This window comes from Myotis daubentonii, chromosome 2, assembly GCF_963259705.1.
Source record: "Myotis daubentonii chromosome 2, mMyoDau2.1, whole genome shotgun sequence".
Classification (NCBI taxonomy): Eukaryota; Metazoa; Chordata; class Mammalia; order Chiroptera; family Vespertilionidae; genus Myotis; species Myotis daubentonii.
The window spans coordinates 11,294,023-11,313,532 of record NC_081841.1 but is presented as its reverse complement, the minus strand read 5'-3'; the positions used below and the strand labels follow the sequence as shown (position 1 = coordinate 11,313,532).

At 44.0% G+C, this 19,510-nt stretch overlaps 1 protein-coding gene across 3 annotated transcripts in view; it reads right to left on the bottom strand.

Moving 5' to 3' along the window:
• The window catches only part of BPIFC (BPI fold containing family C), a 35,595-nt gene extending 18,545 nt beyond the window's left edge, over positions 1–17,050 (bottom strand). The window contains exons 1-8 of one of the 3 annotated variants that reach the window (XM_059681736.1): positions 16,459–17,050; positions 15,887–15,978; positions 10,059–10,182; positions 7,853–7,973; positions 4,140–4,268; positions 2,746–2,901; positions 2,549–2,612; positions 526–586 (exon numbers count right to left, since the gene is read on the bottom strand). In XM_059681736.1, coding sequence (XP_059537719.1) covers positions 526–586; positions 2,549–2,612; positions 2,746–2,901; positions 4,140–4,268; positions 7,853–7,973; positions 10,059–10,182 — 655 coding nt within the window. In that variant the 5' untranslated portion in view covers positions 15,887–15,978; positions 16,459–17,050. Of the gene's footprint in view, positions 1–525; positions 587–2,548; positions 2,613–2,745; positions 2,902–4,139; positions 4,269–7,852; positions 7,974–9,071; positions 9,442–10,058; positions 10,183–15,886; positions 15,979–16,458 lie in introns of those variants that run through there. The other 2 variants (XM_059681737.1, XM_059681738.1) reach the window with 2 other exon arrangements.
• Positions 17,051–19,510: the final 2,460 nt, after the last annotated feature.

The window sequence follows — 19,510 nt, the reverse complement described above, 5'->3', positions numbered from 1 at the left end:
CTTCTAGGCAGAGAGGACAACATGAGCAAAGGTAAGGGGTGTGAGGTCAGGAAAGGCAGTTTGATTGCTGGAGCAGAGAAAGGTGCAAGATGAAGCAGAGAGAAGTAGGAGCCAGAGCGTGGCGGGTGGGTCTTGCAGTCCACGTTAAAGCATTTGGACTTGATCCCGAAGTCAGCGAGGAGCCAATGAAGGGGATAACCTGGCCCAGATTAGCATTAACCATTCTGAAGAGGATGCATTTAGTGCCAGAGCTGGGATTAAAGCTTGTGAGAGTTTAATTCTCTGAACGGCATCTGGTCTCCTGAAGCCACCCCCGCCTGCAGAGAAGTTGGTTGCAGAAGCAAAGAGCAGGCCCCATACACAGTCTGTGCCCCTCTGGCCCCCCACCTTCCCGAGGCTCTAGTTTGCAGAGTGGAAAGCAGACTGAAGAGGTGGAGCTGTATTGTGTGGAGAAGCAAACCTGGAGAGCACCAGAGTGGGAAGGTGGGGAAAGAACCATCCAGAAGAGACGGTTCAGAGACTCACCCTCCAGCATGCTGAGATTGGCATTCAGTGCTTCCACCTCTCCCGTGATAATGGGACAGAGCTGGCCATAAAAGGAATTTTTAAAAAATGCAGGTTATCATATGATACTGGAAACCTCTATTTATGGGCGTAGACCCTGCCAGCACACGGCTCGGAGACAGTCTCCATTCGGCCATCAAGACTTTCTTTTAAATTAGTTGATGTCTATGGGCCTCTAGTTACGTATGTATGGGCGGCAAGTCACTGAATGCTGACTAAACTTCACAGCCGCTGGGACTCCACCCAGGGAGGCCCATAAAAGAATGAGCCACTGCCTTTTCTTCCTGTGCATGACAGGACATGTGCCCCAGTCCATGCTGGAGGTGTCCCACCTGAGGAACCTGCTATGCCTTTCCCCTGCTCTGTCATCCCCATGCTGCCGGGCGTGGACACAGCTGGGGCCTCTACTTCCCCGCTGGGCTGGTTCGACGAGATCCATTAGATCAGGCATCTATTTCAATCGAACCCCGCTTGGAATTAGAAAATAAACCTTGAATCAGACTCAAGCACATCTGGAGGAAGAAGAAAAGACATCGATGGACCTGCTGTGTGCCAGGCGTGTGCTACGCACTCAGGGTGGTGGTTACGGGCAAAGGCTCGGGAGGTGGGCTGCCTGGGTTGAATCCCTTGGCAAGTTACCTGTACTCTCTGTTCTCAGTTTCCTCATCTGCAAAATGGGAGTGACAACTGCACCTACCTCATCAGGTTACTAAGAGTAAGCATTCAGCATTTGTTAGCTGTTGTTTTAACCCCAATTTCATCCTCGCTATAGCTCTGGGAGGTAAGCCCTACTGTCCCCTATTTACAAATGGGAAAACTGAAGAAGGGAGGCTGGCAGAGTCACCAGGTGTCACATCACAGCTCGACAGCTGTGGTCTCAGTATTCTCTTCATTTTCCAGTGGCTCAGAGGGAATACTAGAGGCAAAGCATCTATGATTCCTAAGTTGTATGTAAACTCCAGGCCAACGTAACTGTTGGCGAAGAACCATGCCTCGTTCTGAACAAAGGAATGGTCAACTATGAGGTCCTTGAAGGTGGCAGCACTATTTCCCAGTCGCTCTTTAATGTGCACATCCACTGGCCCCCAGCCCCTGTCAGGTAAGGTGGAGAAAGACCGAGAAGCCTCAGTCCCTTGATGAGCCAGCAACCTCACTGGACAGGCTGCTTACTATTTCTACCTGTTGATTTCCTCGCTGGTATTCATTAAGCACTGAGCTGAGCACGAGGGAGAGGAGATAGCCAGACACTGTCCTTACCCCTTTTCCAGAAAGGAGTCTCCCTTCATTCCCACTCTTCCTCATCCCTCTCTCTGTCTCCCACAAATACGGGTCAAGGGTTCAGGGAAGGTCTGGTCAGGATTGGAAAGCGGGCACACAGCCAATCCCGTCTTTCCCCTTCCTCAAACTCGGACTTCTGGAATCTAGCTACTTGTAGCTTTGGAAGCCATCTTAACTCACTTTGTTTCTATTGGCTGGAAATAGCCTATCTTCTTTCCCATTCCTTACCTATCCAGATCCTACCTATATTTCAAGGCCCAATTCAAGTCCTGCATCCTCTAAAAATGTCTCCCAGGATACTTCCAGGATCTATTTATTTAATTTTCCCATTTCTCTGAACCTCTTCAGTTCAATCTAATGATCATATAAGTATGTCCTAAATTCAAGTCCTCATCCAGTTATTGCTTCACAAGCTTGACTTTGGTTTTCCTAAAAAGATGGTAAGTTTACTTCTTTTTCATATCCCAACAGATGCTAGCCTACTGCTGGGCATGCAGTGGGTACACAATAAATAAATTCTTGTTGATTGTTTGGCATGAACTTGAGGAAGGGAATTCTATAGAATGATGAGTGTGAAAGAGCCTTGGATGGTGCCTAGCACATAGTAGGTGCTCAATAAAGGTTTACTGACCAAGAATTAATTCAAGCATGGCAGACCTGCTGCTGATGGCATTTGACCATGGTTGTGTAACCTCTAAAGACTTACCATTTCATTTAAGTTCTTTAAAATGGGTTTTTCCATGGGCTCAGCAAAGGAGTTATACAGGACACTGGAGAAAAAAAGGAAATAAGAAAGGGCTTACTGAGGGACTGTTCCTGTTGGTTATTAACCTCTCCTACATGCTGCCCGAGAATCCAGACCACCCCCAGCTAGCCACCGTCCACCAGGGCACTCTCCCTCACCTGAGTTCTCCAGAAAACGAGACGTGGGCGTGGCTCACTTGGGCGTGGCAGTCTTGGAGCTCCAGGTTTGGCTGACCCAAGTCATTTCGGGTCAGGGTAAGGATACCCGCGAAGTAGACCCCAGAGAGAAACAGATCAGCTCCTCCTGAGTCTTGGCTGTTGAGAGAAAAAGTGCAAGGTTAACCAGGCCTCGGCAGGGGAGGAGATGGCTCAGTTCTCTATCCATGGACTCTGAGCTCCTGGAGGGCAGGACCCTTGTCACCTCTGGATTCCTGGCACCTACAACAGGTAGGATCAGAGCAGGTGCTGAATGACTATTTGCTGAACAAATGAAGTAATGAATTATGGGAATGGTGACAGCTTTAGGGACCTTGCAGTTATTTCATCCTCAGTGCCTTGCCCCCGCCCCAGTGGTTGAGCACATACTGAGCACCATTCATATGCAATGCTTGCTTAGAGAGAGAACATGGTTGGGGGCGGGGGGGGGGGAGGAGTTGGCCACACGTTATGTAGGAGGGGCATGGATGGGAAAGGGACACGTAGTCTGTGAACTCCTTGAAGGAGTGGAGTGTGTGTTACTCATGTCCATGTCCCCAGGACTTAGCTGGTGGCCTGATGCAAAATAAGCATGCAATGTAAAGCTGATGACTCAGCAAAGACAAGAATAACAAGAATAAATACATGAATCCATGCTACTTATAGGAGGATATGTCATTTCTCCCCAGTCCATAAGAGTTCTTGGAGTTCTTGAGATGGTAATAAATGGTAAACAGTAGGCACTCAATAAATGTTTGTTAAGTGACCAAGTGGGTGAACGAATGTGTTATTCTGGGGCACCAACCAAGGCAGACCTACACATCATACCTAGGATAGCAACTTGTACTAGTGGGTGGTGTGTAAGCATACCTTGATTTGATCCCTCCTTTCTAAGGAGGGTGCAAAGGCCTTTTGTTAGGGGAGAACTGGGCGCAAGCTGACTATCCTCCTCCAACCTCCTTGTGACAGGAAGGCTCCAACCTCCCTGTGAGGTAGGAAGGCCCCACAGATGGCACAGAGTGTTCAATGACTGGCTAAGATCATACAGTGACCCATGAGGCATCTCAAGTGTTGAGCGCATGTCCGTTTCTCCAACCGTCTTTTAGCTCTTAGGAAATCCTAAAGGACCTTTCGACCAGTTACTCTGTCTTGCTGGTAAAGATGACTTTCAGACCTTCCCCTCTGACACCCAGCAGAGATATTCTGATTTAATTCTCTCCTGGAAAAATGCTCTTGAAAAAGAGTGTTAATGGTTGAGGACAGAAGCCCGACATCAAAAACATTAGCAAATTTCCTCACTTGGGATTTCTGCTCCATTTCCCCCCACAGCGGCAGCAGGCTTTTTAGGGGATACTCACAAAAGTGGCGACTTGACTTCCCAGTTTGTGCTGATGTTGGCCGTGCCGTGGTTGGTCAGGGCCTTGATTCCCACGCCCGGCACAAAGGCTAATGACGTGTTGGGAAATGAAAAGGCATTGATTTTTATGCTGTAAAACAAGGAACAGAGGAGTTGGTGAGACACATCGCTAAGTAAGGGAAGATGGGAAATTCAGTTGTAGAAATCGTGACTGTGAACTCCCAGGGAGCAAGGAACCCCGGGTCTGCAGTGGTGCCTCTAGGCACTGCCTTCTAATTCCCCTCAAACTCTGGGCAGGCAGCTCCTGTGCCACACTGAGGGGGGAAACGAGCAAGTTTGAAAGAAAATTTGCAAATAATCAATCTACTTTTTTTTAAACTTCTTTAAAGACAAAAAGAGGTACACTTGCCATCATACCTTTTCCTTCAGCTATTCCAGTGTTTCTAAATAGGGGTCATTAGTATTTTGGTTAGGACAACTAATTTTTTGTAGAGAGCTGTTATACACATTGCAGGATATTTGGCACATGTGCCAACCAGCTAAATGCCAGTAGTGTTCCTCCCCCCCAATCATTGAGAGAATCTAAAGGGTGTCTCCTCCTCTTCCCAAATGCCCTCTATGTGGACACTGTCTTCCCTAGTTGAGAAACTTATTTTATAGAGTTAACTTCCCCCTAAGATTCTCTGATCTGTCAAACAGGCAACTAGGAGGCAGTGGGTTGCATGTAATCTACATAGGTAGATGGCCACATGCATTATGGTAGGTTATTGTTATGAACATGTGAGTACTCATTGCCAGGCACTGTGGTGAGCACTTCACATGTATTCGCTCATTTTAACCCTCACGATAATCCTATGAGGCTGTTGCTGTTTTTGCAAACTGCAACTCAGAGATGGGAAGACAAGAAACTTGGCCGAAGTCATATATAAGTGGTAGAACCAAATCTGGAAACCCCCTCAGTCTGCCTTCAGACCGTGTTCTTATCCACGAGGCGATGCCACTTCATTATTGTGCAAAGGGCACTCGACTTGGAGACAAGTTTTGTGCTGGCGGTGCAACCTTGGCTAAGACACGTCACCTTTTTCAGTTAATCACTCAGAGGAAGTGTTACAGGCAAGTGACGGAGACAAAATGAGGCCACCTGTGCATCACTGTTGCTTAGCAGGAAGGCATTGTTGTGAGCTAAGATCAGGAAGATTGCAAGACATAAGTGTGATAGCTGATAAGAAATGGTTATTTTGCTATCTCATCTACTTTGCATCCTTTCCTGCTTATTATCCGTGACACAGCCTGAGACCCACTGTGGGAAGAGGAAATCTTGGAAATGTTTCCCTTTTGATACTATGGGTTTTACCCATTCTTTGTAACTACTGTAGAGTATCCCAAGCTGTGGATGTATTGTTAAAACAACAATAATTCCTTTGTTGGTGTCATTAAAACAACAGTAATTTCTTTGTTGGTGTCCACCAACAAGGGTGTTTCCAGTGTTTCTGTATTGTAAACTAAACCACCCTGAAAATCCTCATACATGCAGTTTATGCACATGTTTCTCTATGGAGGCTGCCGAGAAGGGTATGCCTAAAAACAGGCCGCTGGCCCTAGCCAGTTTAGCTCGGTGGATAGAGCGTTGGCCTGCAGACCAAAGGGTCCTGGGTTCGATTCTGGTCAAGGGCACATACCTCAGTTGCAGGCTCCTCCCCAGCCTGGGCCTTGATCAGGGCTCATACAGGAGGCAACCAATCAATATGTTTCTCTCACACCGACGATTCTCTCTCTTTCCCTCTTTTCTCCACTCTCTAAAAATCAACGGAAAAATATCCTTGGGTGAGGATTAACAACAACAACAAAAAGGCCCTTGTAAATCTGTCCAATAAAGATATGATGCGAGCCACATATGTAATTTAAAATATTCCATAACCACATTAAAAAAAGGGAAAAGAAACGAGAGTAATTTTATCATTTTTAACTTCACCCAACACATCTAAAATATCATTTCAATGTGTAACCAATATAAAAATTATTAATGCGATAAATTTTCCTTTTTCCAAAATAAGTCTTTAAAATATAGTACATATTTTATACTCATGATACACCTCAATTTAAACACTGAATTTTCATCAGAAATACTGACCCGTATTTAGATGGCATAAAATTTTCAATTGAAAAAGTAAACTTACAACTTGTCCCAAGCATACTTAAAAGTTTTCCAATAACTGAATCGAGTATCGGTTTTTAAATTAAAATTAAATAAATTTGGAATTAAGTCATATTTCAATTGCTCAACAGCACATGTGGCTAGTGGCTATTTGTTTGGACAGCATGGGTCTAAAATTCTTGTACCAGCTTATCTACTCCCACCAGTAGTTCATGAGAATTCTTGTTTCTCCTCATTTTCAGGTACCCTTGATGTTATATGATTCACCCTGGATTTTTCTGTTGTGGCATTCCCGTCATTATATGTAAATAATTAATATTTTTAAAAATATCTTAACATTTTTTTCAATTACATTTCAATAAAGCTGAAAAAATACGGAATTCCCCCCAAATTACTTAAATAATTAATCTTAAAAATTTTTAAAATATATATTTTTATTGATTTCAGAGAGGAAGGGAGAGGGAGAGAGAATCAGAAACATCAATGATCAGAGAGAATCATTGATCAGCTCCCTCCTGCACTCCCCTTTCTGGGGATTGAGCCGGCAACCCGGGCATGTGCCCTTGACCAGAATTGAACCCATGACCCTTCAGTCCACAGGCTGACATTCTATCCAAAGAGCCAAACCAGTTAGGGCAATAATTAATCTTATAAATATATATTTATTGTCCATCTCTCTCACTGGACATCAAGGGCAGAGGATTTATCTGTGTCATTTACTACAGTATCTCCTATGCCTAGAATAAAGCCTTAGTACATAGTAGATGCTCAATAAACACTTGTTGAATGGCTGGCTTTATCACAGAATAGAACAACTGTGATAAAGAAACTTTCCCTAGAACACCACCCCTCTTCTTTCACAAAATACTCTTGGTTTTATAGAATGTCATCCTTCATAGCAGGGAAATTACTACTCTAAAGGGCTAGGGTAGCAGGGAATTATCACTGGATTGACAAAGCATTGTGGGTGGGATTGCTTTGCATGAGGCCAGTGGAAGAAACTGGTGTTGCTCCAGAGGAGGAAAGGCCAAGAGAGCAAGAGGGCAGAAGGCCATGTGCCCTGGGACCTCTGAAATCGTGACTAACCTTGATGAAAATTAGAGAACATTTGATGGAGTAGTTATTCTTGGGACTGTGGCTGAATTCTGCTTCTAGGTTTATGGGGGTGAGGGTAGCAATGGAATGAGCAGGAATTTCCTTTAGAATTCGAGGGATAAGGTGGCTGCAGCTGACAACTGTATTGAATTAGGATTCTCATTTTAGGAGAGAGACAAGGACATAAGGACACTCAGACTCTGAGCAGATTCGCCAGGTGCGCACAACTAGTATGCAGCCGAGCCATGACCTGGACCCAGGTGTTCTGACCCAAATGTCACACTTTTTGTCAACTTCATGACCCTTTTTCCTTTGGTTATTTTCTGATAATCCTCTTGCCAAGGGTTGGTTAACTTCCACTCTGCAGGGCCTGATGTTACAGCAGAACAGGTGGTGGCATGTCCACAACCCTGAGAGTTTAAAGATGAATTTCACTGCTGACATTGCTCTGCTCTTTTACTTACTTTGAGAAATTGTAGTTCACATAATCAACCTTCAGAAATTCAAGAGATTCAGAACCTTTTAAATCTGGAATGCTTCTTTCTTTGGCCATTTGCTCAATCATCTCCATCCCAGCTTGAACGCCTGTGAAAGAACCAAACAAAGTGAAGTTAGGTTCCCTGGTGGTCTAGTGGTTAGGATTCGGCGCTCTCTCAAAGTGAAGTTTATTGAATAAGGCATTCTCCTAGATGCTTAGAAAACTGCAATCTTACAAGGTGGGTATTATGGTCCCTGCTTTACATATGAAAACATTGGTTCTCAGAGGGGCTAATAAAATTGCTCAAAATCCCAGAGCTAACAGCACGAGAGATTTTCATTATTTGGCCAGGGCCAAGGAACGTTACCACAGGACAGTATGATAGGAAAAGTATAAAATGTTATCATTATCCACATTTTACCGATGATGAAACTGAACTTCAAATAGGTTAATCCTTGCCTAGGTCACCCAGCAAAGAACTAGGGGACCCAATAGTCAAATCTGGGCAATTTGGCTCCAGAATCTATGCCTTATTATAGTCAGTTCCAGAAAGTCATTCCCCCCAGCCCTAGATTCTTCAGGCTCAGGAATTTCTGGCCTGAAGTCCATGGGCCTTTGGGAACTTTTGGACCTCTTGAAATTCTAATAAAAGACTGTGATTGGTTGTGCATGTGCCTAAAGGGGTGGGCAAAGGTAGGTTTACAGTGGTTCATATGGAAAATAATTAATAAATAGTAATATAAGAATAAACTGGCCCAGCTGGTGTGGCTCATGAACCAGGAGGTCACAGTTTGATTCCGGTCAGGGCACATGCCTGGGTTGTGGGCTTGATCCCTAGTAGGGGGCATGTAGGAGGCAGCTGATTGATGATGCTCTGTCATCATTGATATTTCTATCTTTCTCCCCCCTCTCCCTTCCTCTCTGAAATCAATAAAAATATATTTTAAAAATAATAAACTGTGTGTCACATACAACTATAAACCTACTTTTGCCCCACCCTATATGTATCTCATTTTTCAGGGGAGAGGGCCCACATTTTCATCAAATTCTCAAAGAATCGCAGGACTCCAGAAAGGTTGAAAACCACTGCTTTTTATTTGGGAATAGACCTGTCTTAATATGGTAGCACCACAGAACACATTCCTCTGAGTTCAGGGAGAAAAAGAGGCTGCTTCCCATTAAAGAGCTTGAGAAAAGTAACTTACACAGCAATGAAGAGTGATCTTTTCATCTTCACCTTGTCAAGGAGGAAGCTGTGCCTTTATTCCTTACTTTGCAGCTTTAGCTCATTTCTACTTACTCTATCCTTGTTGGACAGGAAGTAGGAAAGAGCTTGTCCTCTATAATACCGTGAATAATGCAATACAGGATGCAAAGATCGAATGTAAGGATGGAAAGATGGAACCGAAGGCACTATCAAAGAGCTTTGGCGGAACCCCAACACTGCCACTTACTAGCCTGTGTGACCCTGCAAGTTATAAAATCTCTTTATCCCGAACTTTCTTCATCTGTAACATGGGACATTAGTGAATATCAACCTTCATTTAGCTAATCTTAGACCAACATTCACAGGTGAGAATAGGCCCATAGACTTTGATTTTGCAGTTCCTTTCTTCTACATAATCTGTCCTTATCCCAATTTAGCTTGAAGAAAATCTCAGTCCAACACTTTCCTCTGCCTGTTCTTAGTCTTGCAGACGCCTTTGTGCCTCTAATATATGTACAGAGCCTCCCCCAAGAAAAATGCATGATCATCATTCCCATTAAATTTTACACACACAATTTTAGAAAACTCTGTTTCTTTCGGAATCAAACCCTTTCTGAAACTGTAAGTTATTACTTTTACTACAAATCTTCTTCCCCCTATCCTATAATGAATTCTCTGAGATGTTCACTCTGTGTGTGTGTGTGTGTGTGTGTGTGTGTGTGTGTGTGTGTGTGTGTGTGAGAGAGAGAGAGAGAGAGAGAGAGAGAGAGAGAATATGAATCTGTGGCAGTGTTTGTATATGTCAACTGTTAAGGTGATTATTTTTTCGGCAACACTTTCTTCCCAGCCGTCTGCATAAGGGACTAGATCATCACACAGCAGAGCTTGTCTCAGTTATGACACAGTTCTCTATGAGCTTCTGCTTTTGGGTCACAGACTCTACCTAGGGGGGCTGCAGCCTGGCTTCTGAAAGCATCCAACTCACCATAGTCCAGAGCCCGCTGAGTAGCCCTTGCCTTGATTCCAGGGTGTGTGGTCCACGCAGATGAGATGTAGACATTCCACAGGAGGAAACATCCCCAAAGGACTTGGACCATCTTTGTACACATCTGCAATTAACCGACATTTATGGCTCCTTTATTATTCTTGACTTTCTCATTGGTCAATTCCACCCAGAATTTCTAGGCTTTCTCATTTTCATTGTTCACTTCCAGGACTACCGTACATCTATCCATCCAGTAATCATTTGTTAAACACACCAGAACATGTTCTAGATGCTGAGGATGTACAGATGATCCATGTGCGTGGCCCCTGACCTCTGCTTCCCATAGACTAGTGGTGAGTCACACCCACCCACACGTAGACACACACATACAGATGATTATAACACAATACAGGATGATGCAATGCAATATAATGCAAGAGCCTTACAGTACATGTAATGATTGGGATATGCCTTGGAAGATACTGGGGTGGGAGTGAGAATAGTTTTAGGATCTTCTAGGGCCAGCTCCAATGTCCGCTCTGTGAAAGCTTCCCTCACCATGTCATTTTGCACTGGGTTCACCACCATCTCCCCTGTGCTTCCACTGCACTTTGTACAATACATATGCATGCATGCATTGAAACATCATGAGCTTTCAGGCAGGCTCACTATTTCCACTGCTATACCTCCAATCATTCCACCAAGCCAGTACCACTTCATGAATGTTCACAATCAGCTCCTTACTGGTCTCTCTGCCTCCCTTGTCCTCTTCTGGCTATGTTCCACATCACAGCCGAGTAGGCCTCCTAAAATGAAGTCAGATCTTGTCAGCTCCACCCCATCAAGTCTTTGAGTGGTTCCCCATCTTATTCAGCATAAAATCCAGAGCCCTTCCACCAGCTGCAAGGCCATGCCCTACTCCACACCTCTACCTTCTCATTGACCTCCTTCCTTAACACTGTTGTCTGGCTCACCTGTCCCCAGCCTCACTGGCTGACTTTATCTTTCTTGAACACGCTCTGGGACCTGTATCCTCAGTCTTTGCACTTGTTGTTCCTTCGGCCTGGTAGAGTCACCTCACAGATAACCACATGGGTGTCTTTCACTTTCTTCAGGTATCTCAGGTGTTATCTCACTGAAGCCTTTCCCAACCACTCTATACAGAACAAGGATCATTAAACCGCCTCACCCCCGAGACCCTGATATTCACTATGCCCCTCCTTTATTTTTCTCTAGGCATGTATCATCATCTAGCATAGTCTATAGTAACTCATTTGTTCATTGCCTGTCTCTCCTGCTGGAATTTGTAGGTTTCATGGCAGAAGCATTGCATCACTTCAGCACCTTGAACAGCAACTGGCACACAGTAGGCAATGGGTAAATACTGAACGATTGATTGGTTGAATGAATGAATGTCTCTTCCTGGAGACTGTGAAGTGGGCCAGATTAACCTTCTGAGTTCCCACAGCACTTGGAGCAGTCCCTGATCTTGATATGCACCATCCTGTATTCTGATTGTCTTTGTCCCTTCATCATTGGCACTGTCTTACTTTTATATCTCCAAAGTCTGGTACGATGCCTGGCACATGGTAGATACATCAAGAAATCTTAATAAACATCTTCTTTAAGGAAAGAGACCACATATTCTTCACTGTGCCCAATGGGTTTTGGACACATTCTCACACATGCCAAAGACCCACAGGTGACAGAGGCCCACCGAGTTAACACAAAAATATGAAACAGATCAGAGAAACATTTGTGGGGGTAATCAAAGAAGAGGAAGTTGTGGGAGCCATTTAGACAGAGGGAGGGGTAGGGCAGGACAGGATTCAAAAGGGGTTCAGAAGCAATCTGGATGAAGGAAAAGGGGTTACTGTAAGAGGTGTGTTTGAGTGTCTGTGTGTGGTGCATGGCCAAGATAAGTGAGAGCTTTGATAAAGGGGCTTGTGTGGGCTTATGGGTAAGGCCATAGAAGTGGGAATTGGGGTGGCACAGACAAAAGGATTTATTTGAAAGGAATAGAGCAGTTTGACCAGGGAAGGGAGTATCTGGAAAGGGCTGTTGCTAGCTTATCTTGGCTTTTGTGTGAAATGGGTAAAGGTGGCCTCTGGCACAATGTGGAGCTGGTGAAAAGTGTTTTAGGAAAACCCCACACCAGTGTATCCAGTTTGGTGGGGCGAGCAAGGGCTGCCCTACTCACCCCTTGGGCTGGCATTTGTCCAGTGCACAAGCTGCCCAACTCATACAGTGGACCTACGCTCAGATTAGTGAATGCTCAGGCAGGTATTTTGACGGACGGCCATGAGGTTGAAAAGGGTGTATCTACTATGTGTCTGTTCTGTACAGCATAAGTCCACCTTCAGGTGTGAGGAAAGGCTGGCTCAATCAACCTCATCTCCCAGGAGCCCTCTCTGTGTACCCTACTGGCCAGACAAACTGGACTCCTGGTTTGTAAATACAGACCATGCTTCTTGCCCAATGCCTATGTTTATGCTGCTCCCCTGACGTAGGCCTGCAGAAACCCTGTGCATCCAAAGGTCCATTTTATTTTTATATTTTTAAAATATATTTTTATTGACTTCAGAGAGAAAGGGAGAGGAAGAGATAGAAACATCAATGATGAAAATCATTAATTGGCTGCCTCCTGAACGCCCCCTACCGGGGATCGAGCCCACAACACGAGCAGGTGCCCTCGACAGGAATCAAACCTGGGACCCTTCAGTCCGCAGGCCAATGCTCTATCCACTGAGCCAAACCAGCTAGGGTAAGGTCCATTTTAAACACAGCCTTCTTTCTGAAACCACTTCTGAATTCCCAAAGCTAATCTCACTTCCTTTGGAACCCTCAGTCAAAACATATATTGAAACATGGGTGTATGTTTACCTTCTTGCTTATTATCTGTCTCTCCTACCAGAATGGAAGTACCAGAAGGGCACAGACCTGATCTGGTTTGGAGGTCCTAGAGCTTGGCTTGGTGTCTTGGACATAGGAGGGATGGATAAGTATTGGTATAATTAATCAGTGAATCATAAATGAAGGAATAGCCCTTACCTCACTCTACATTATAGTTCTTTGCAGAGGTGATTGAAAAAACACCTATACACTAGCAGAGCACAGGTACCCATGAGAGCAGGTGTTGGCCATAGTCCTGGAGCACAGTCAGGGAGGCCAGGCACTGGATCATGGGGAGGAGGAGTGGTCAGTGTGGTTGGGGTACTGGGCATGGGGACTCAGCGTAGTGACTATTTACTATTATTACTCAGTTATTTCAGTATTTTAACACTGCTATGGCCGTATGCATTCAGTGTGATGTTTCAGCCCTACGGAGTTGGTTTGGGTTATAGAGGACAATCTACAGAAAGAACCTGGGCAGCAATGCTGGGGGCAGGGCTAAGGAGGGGTGGCTGGAGGACAATCGGGGTGCAGAACACACTAAGGGAAGCACAGAGGAAAGAGACTGAGAGTTAAGGAGAAGGGACTTGGGTAGGAGAGGAGGGTCTCTGGCCAAGAAATGAGTGATCTGAGGGCTGGAAGAAATGCGAGGAGTGGGTAAGCAAGTGTGAGCTCTTCCACGTTCTGGGAGGCACATCTTACACTCAGGATGGACTCAGGAGCTAGGTCCAGTTGCCATCTGTGCTAGGCCTTCCTTAATCCTTCAGTTGACCTGGGGGATAGCAGAGATGAATGGGACTATGGGAGTAAGCAAAACACGCCTGGGGCTCAGGTCTGTGGCTACTCATCAACTGGTACAGAAGTGTTTCTACATTTTAACAAAAGATGAGGTAATATGAACGTGTAGTCATGCTAATATCTGTAGGCAAAGAACTATAAATGGATGTGTCATACCGAGGCAGGCATAAGACAATTTTTTCAAAAGAGGAAAACATTTTTCATAGCAGTAGAAAGCAATGGGAAAAAATGTTAGACCAAAAAAACTATACCCATTAATTGTGTGCAAATTAAAGTAGAAATGATGTATCTGCCCAGCACATAGTAGGAACATAGTAAATATTTACTAACTGACCAACTGACTGACTTACAAGATCCTGGTTAACTAAGAAAGGTTCTAGAACAGGGTGAAAAAATGAGAAAAACCAAACCATCATATAAATAGCTCTCCATTTCTATAGCAAAAAAGCACGATAAACCAAAGCAGAGATACTACTTGCTAAGAAGTTCAGAACAATGCTTTGAGGTGGATGTTATCCGACCTCTGTTTTGGACATGTGGGCAGGGGCTTAGGGAGTCTGGATGATCTGTCTGAGGCCACACAGTAAGTCAAGTATCTGGGAATCAAACCTTGTTCTTCTGGCTCCTCCTTTTACTATTTGTAATTTTTTTTCATTTAATGACTTGATAAATGCTAGAATTTTAATTTTCACTTGGGAATTTTAAATAGGAGTTTCTTGATGCCATCTTCTATGTGGAAAAAAATATATTAAGTGTCGGGAAATTTTTAAGCATCAAGTGCAAGTCCCTTTGTCTTTCCTTGGGCACAAGTGAAGTTTTTAATTCCCTTCCAACAGCAAAAATCTGTTTCCCTTCTTAGTTAAAGAAAGTTTCTGAAGCGGTCCACATTGATGGAGATCCAGGACCTCAACACTGCATATAGAAAAACATATTTTTCCTCTAAAATTTTTTATGAGTGAATGAAATTACTGGGCTATAAAGGGATGAATTGTATGTAATTTTCAGTTGAATTGTTTGGCTAGGAGGATAATTTATGGGCCGGGGAGGAAAGGAACCTTGTCAAGCAAGGAGATGACTCCTAAAAGGTTAAGTCATTTGGCTGACAAGTAAGGGCAAGGTGAGTAGCCTGTTAAAAGAAGGGATCCAAGATGATTTTAACACCCTGCCAGCCATGGAACCTATCTTGTTGCTTCTTTCTAAGATTCAAAGCCTCAGAACCCATGACATTTCCATGCCAACATATGGGCGGAATACCACTCCTAAATTAGATGGCCCTTGCCTGAGCCATTCTGATGACTAGAAATAAGAAAACTGGTAAAACTGAGAAAATTCCCGAGACAGATCAATTTGCCATTACTACTCATGGGGGAGAGCTCTGACAGACTTGAATAATTGATTAAAGAAGTGATGAGTGAATGAAATGTAGCTTTCAACACAGAGGCAAAGGTGGAAAAATTAAGTTCAGTTGGTTTAAAGAAGCCTAGAGTATAATACTATTCCAACCTAATGGTGAATACAACATGTATGTAAGAAATCAATAGGTATGGGATAGGGGAAGAACTGGAGAATATTTCAAGGGATTCAGCTCACACATCTGATTTTATATCAAGATCTCTAATGACGAGGGCCTTGAAATTTTACACCAAGTCTTTCTTCCCCAAACTCCATACACAACACGGACACATTAAAACTGTCAGGCAAGTGGGAGGGTCTTGGTTACTGATGAAGACCTGGCCCCCAAACAGAGAGGTCAAGGCAGCTCCTTAATCCCAACCACACCGGTTGAGACACCAGTTAGACTTTTCTGCCACTGTGCTGGGTTCCCCATTGAAATGGAAGCAAAAAGAAGTCCAGACTCTTGAGCAACCTTCTTAACACTGCTGAACGATACAAAACTGAACAGGTAGTCCCAGCCAATTCTCTTTTCTTTCTTAGAGCTGTTCACAGTCTTCTGGGTGAGTGTGAGTGACATAAAAAGCAAATAAAACATAAAAACCGAGGCAGACAATAACTCAGAATACGTGACAGCTGCCCCCTCAGGGTGTCCGACCAGATCTGGGACCTCTCCCAGTGGGAGGGTAATCCCCATCCGGAGATCCTGCACTGGCAGAGACCTGAAGCTTGTTCATGATTCTTACCTTCAGCAGAGGAAGAGCCCAAAGCTGGGGAGCACCGTCGATTCCCTCTGCCTTTGAAGTCGATGTGTTCTCCACTTGAGCTTTGAACCCAGCTGCCGCAAAGACAAGATAATTAAGTCTGAATCACCTAGTGGTGGATTTTTTTAATGCCTCTTTCAAAATATGATACGTAATTGCTTCACTTCAATTACCCAATGGCATGAATGAACACTACAGTTTCTACCTAGATGAGCAGACAATGCCACCTATGCAGTAATTACCTCCCCGCAACACGCAGGCGTATACACACACACACACACACACACACATACACACACACGCACACGCACACCACATGTGAAATAGTGATGGCTACTTTACCAGAATAATGAAGTCAAGACTTCCAATGATATTGAGAAAAAATGTTGAATTGGGAGAGGAGGAATTTTCCTCTCTGGAATACTAAGCTGGTTTCTCCTGGTCAGGGTGCCTGCAGGGCTTGGCTCCACTACTGCCCAGCATACCTTCTGGGCTTTTAGTGGATCAGATTCAGTCTGAAAGCATGAGCTTGATAGCCAGGCTGACCTACTTACCATCTTTATCTCCCAGGGTCAGACCACGGACCGCATCTCTGGGGACTGCATCTCTGGGCGCCGGCTCCTTTTCAGCTTATTAATGACTTCCTGTTTCAGCATTCCTTTGAAGGAAGCTGGGTGGGTGCATCAAGCAGGTATTATGTAACTTGATAGCTTTAGATTCTAAACCCCATCCCCCAGGTTTTGGTCATTGCATTTTCGATGGCCAGGGATCTGATTGCATGAAGTGTCTAATGTCTTACTTACAGTTTTCTGGGTAGGACAGGGTGACAGTTTGTCCTGGTTTTCCCAGGATGCAGGATTTTCAGTACGAAAACCAGGACATTCCTAGGAGAACTAGGAGGATGGGTCACCTTAGCAAGAAAAGCAGGCATGTTCACTTGGCATTGTCTGCACTTCTGACAGCTTATCAGTTTTCTCATCTAGTGTATCTCCAGTTACATTTACCTACTTAGCCGAGTTTCCTTAGGGGCAAAATGAAGATAAAAATAGTATCTACCTTAGTTAGGTTCTGGTGAAAAAAAAAAAGGTTAGTAACTATTTTAGCTTGTTTGAGCTGCTATAACAAAATACTATAGAACAGTCTAAGCTAAACTGAGCTAAGCTTTATGCTAAGATCGCATCATTTTATAAGCAACAGAGATTTGTTCCTCAGAGTTTTGGAGGCTGGGAAGTCCAAGGTCAAGGTGCCAGCATGGTCATGTTTTGGGTAGGACTCTCTTCCAGGTTCATAGCTGGCTATGTCCTCATGTGGTGCTCGGAGTTGGGAGTTCTCTGGAGCCTCTTTTATAAGGCTCTAATCCCATTATGACATAGGGCCCACCAACTAATATCACCTTTGGGGATTTGGATTTCAACATGTAAATTTTTTGGGGATACAAACTTTCAGACCATAGTAATAACCTATGAGAAAGTGCTGCCTTGGCTGGGGGCTCAGTTGGTTGGAGTATTGTCCCAGGCACCACTGGGTTTTGGATTCGATTCCTGGTCAGGGCACATATCTAGGCTGCAGATTTGATTCCTGGTTGGGGTGTGTTCAGGGAGCAGCCAATTGGTGTTTCTCTCTCACATCAATGTTTCTCTCTCTCTCCCCTTTTCCCTTCCCCTCTCTCTCAAATCAATAAAAACATATCATTGGGTGAGGATTTGAAAAAAAATTAAAACAAAACTATAAAGTGCAGTAAAATCTTATTCATTCGTATGTGGCCATTATCAATGGTGACATGAGACACTGTAGACTTTCTCTTCATAGAATCATTTATTGGCAGTCATCACAGATTAATCCACTAATTAAATCAACAAATAAACAAATATTTATTGGGCATCTACCACGTGTAAGGTCCCTTTCAACACAAAAGACAGAATCCCTGTCCATATGGAGTTTATGTTCTAGCAGATGGAGAGAGAAAATAAGCAAACAACAAAATCCACAAAAGGTGCAGATTATGGCGTCTATGAAGGGGATAAAGGAATATAGTTTGTGGGGTGGTCTTATAATTGGTAGGGCGATGTAACTGGGGGAGATGTACTTACTTCGCTAGGCTGGTCCAGGAAGGCTTCTCTGAGGAGGTAACATTTGAGCATTAGAAACAGGACAGGCAAAGCTCTGAAAGGAAAGGCGGAGGGAACAGCAAATGGGGGCCAGTGCATCTGTAATGTAGCAGGAGCAGAAATAATGGTGTTAGACATTCAAATGGTGCCGTCGGTTGTTCTGGGAAGAGGTTGGTGGGAAATACGAGTTCCTAAGTCATCCTCCTCGAGGTGGAATGAAAGCCGCAGAAGTGGATGCCATCTGAGGCAGCTTCCATGGTGCAGGTGCTAGCCTGGAGGGATAGGGAATCATTTCAGGTGCTACACAGATGAACACCTGAAACTGTATTGTGATTATCTTTAGTGTATTAGAAAAGAAATACCAGACATGGAAGAAGATGAATGACATCATACATCACGTGGGAAACATTTTTATAAAATGCCTCCCATTCTGTTCTTTCCTCAGCATCTTCCCTGGATGGCACCAGTTTCTCTCCCCCTCCCCCTCCCCCTCCCCCTCTCTGGTCCTAGGTTTACCCTTATCTCACCTCACACCAAGCAGCTTCTTCACTCTCCCTTCCCTGCTCCCCTTTTCTACCCCCATTCCTTTTCTCTGGCAGAAAGATTTAGATGCTCAGCCTCCTATTTGCATTTCATGTCCAATTAACCAGCTGCATAGGATCTGCTAGACTTTAAACTGTAAAATGACAGTTGCAAATATTTTCTGATGCAAATAGTAATTTTTCTTTTTGTCACAAAAAACCTGAAAGTCAAACCATATCTTGGTGAAAACCTGAGTCGCTGTTGTGTATCCTGGGACTTTCCGCACAGGATTTGGAAGGAGTTCTCAGGAAGGGTGGCCTGGATGAATGAGGAGAGAGAAGGTGAATGCGGGGGTGTGGGGGGTGTGTGTGTGGGGGGGGTGTGGGGGCTTTGCCCTGCAGTCCTCGAGGGCTCTCGCCTCACTTGGACCTGCTCTACCCTCCCCGGCTCTGGGCAATTTACTCACTCCTCTGGGGCGCAGAGCCATCATCTGTAAAAGTGGAGATCACATTTACTTTGAAGAATCATGATGAGAATTAAACTAAAAGAGCTGGCACATATTAAATTTTTTATATGGTGTCAGTAAATTAGATACATTATTACTTGCATTTCCTCTATTTCTATTTTTACACTAGTAATTTAAGATCTTCTAAACAATTTTTATTTTTAAGAAATGTGTTCAATTTTCATGGTATTTTTTTTTATATTTACCCTCTATTTGGAAATTAACAGAAGTTTTCCCTTTATATAGCTTCCCCCTTTAAATAAATTATATACAGTTTAAGAAGTGGGCTGATTTATAGGGGGGAAAAGTAAATAACAATACAGCTCATGAGGGACATGGAATAATTTTGGGAAAAGGGCTGAAATAAATAGAGTGTAGGAAACTAAGACTGAAGAAGAGAGTGTAGCTAGTTTGTTTCATTTCATTTGAAAGGGTCTATATATTATTAACCAGTGTCACCCCAATACATTT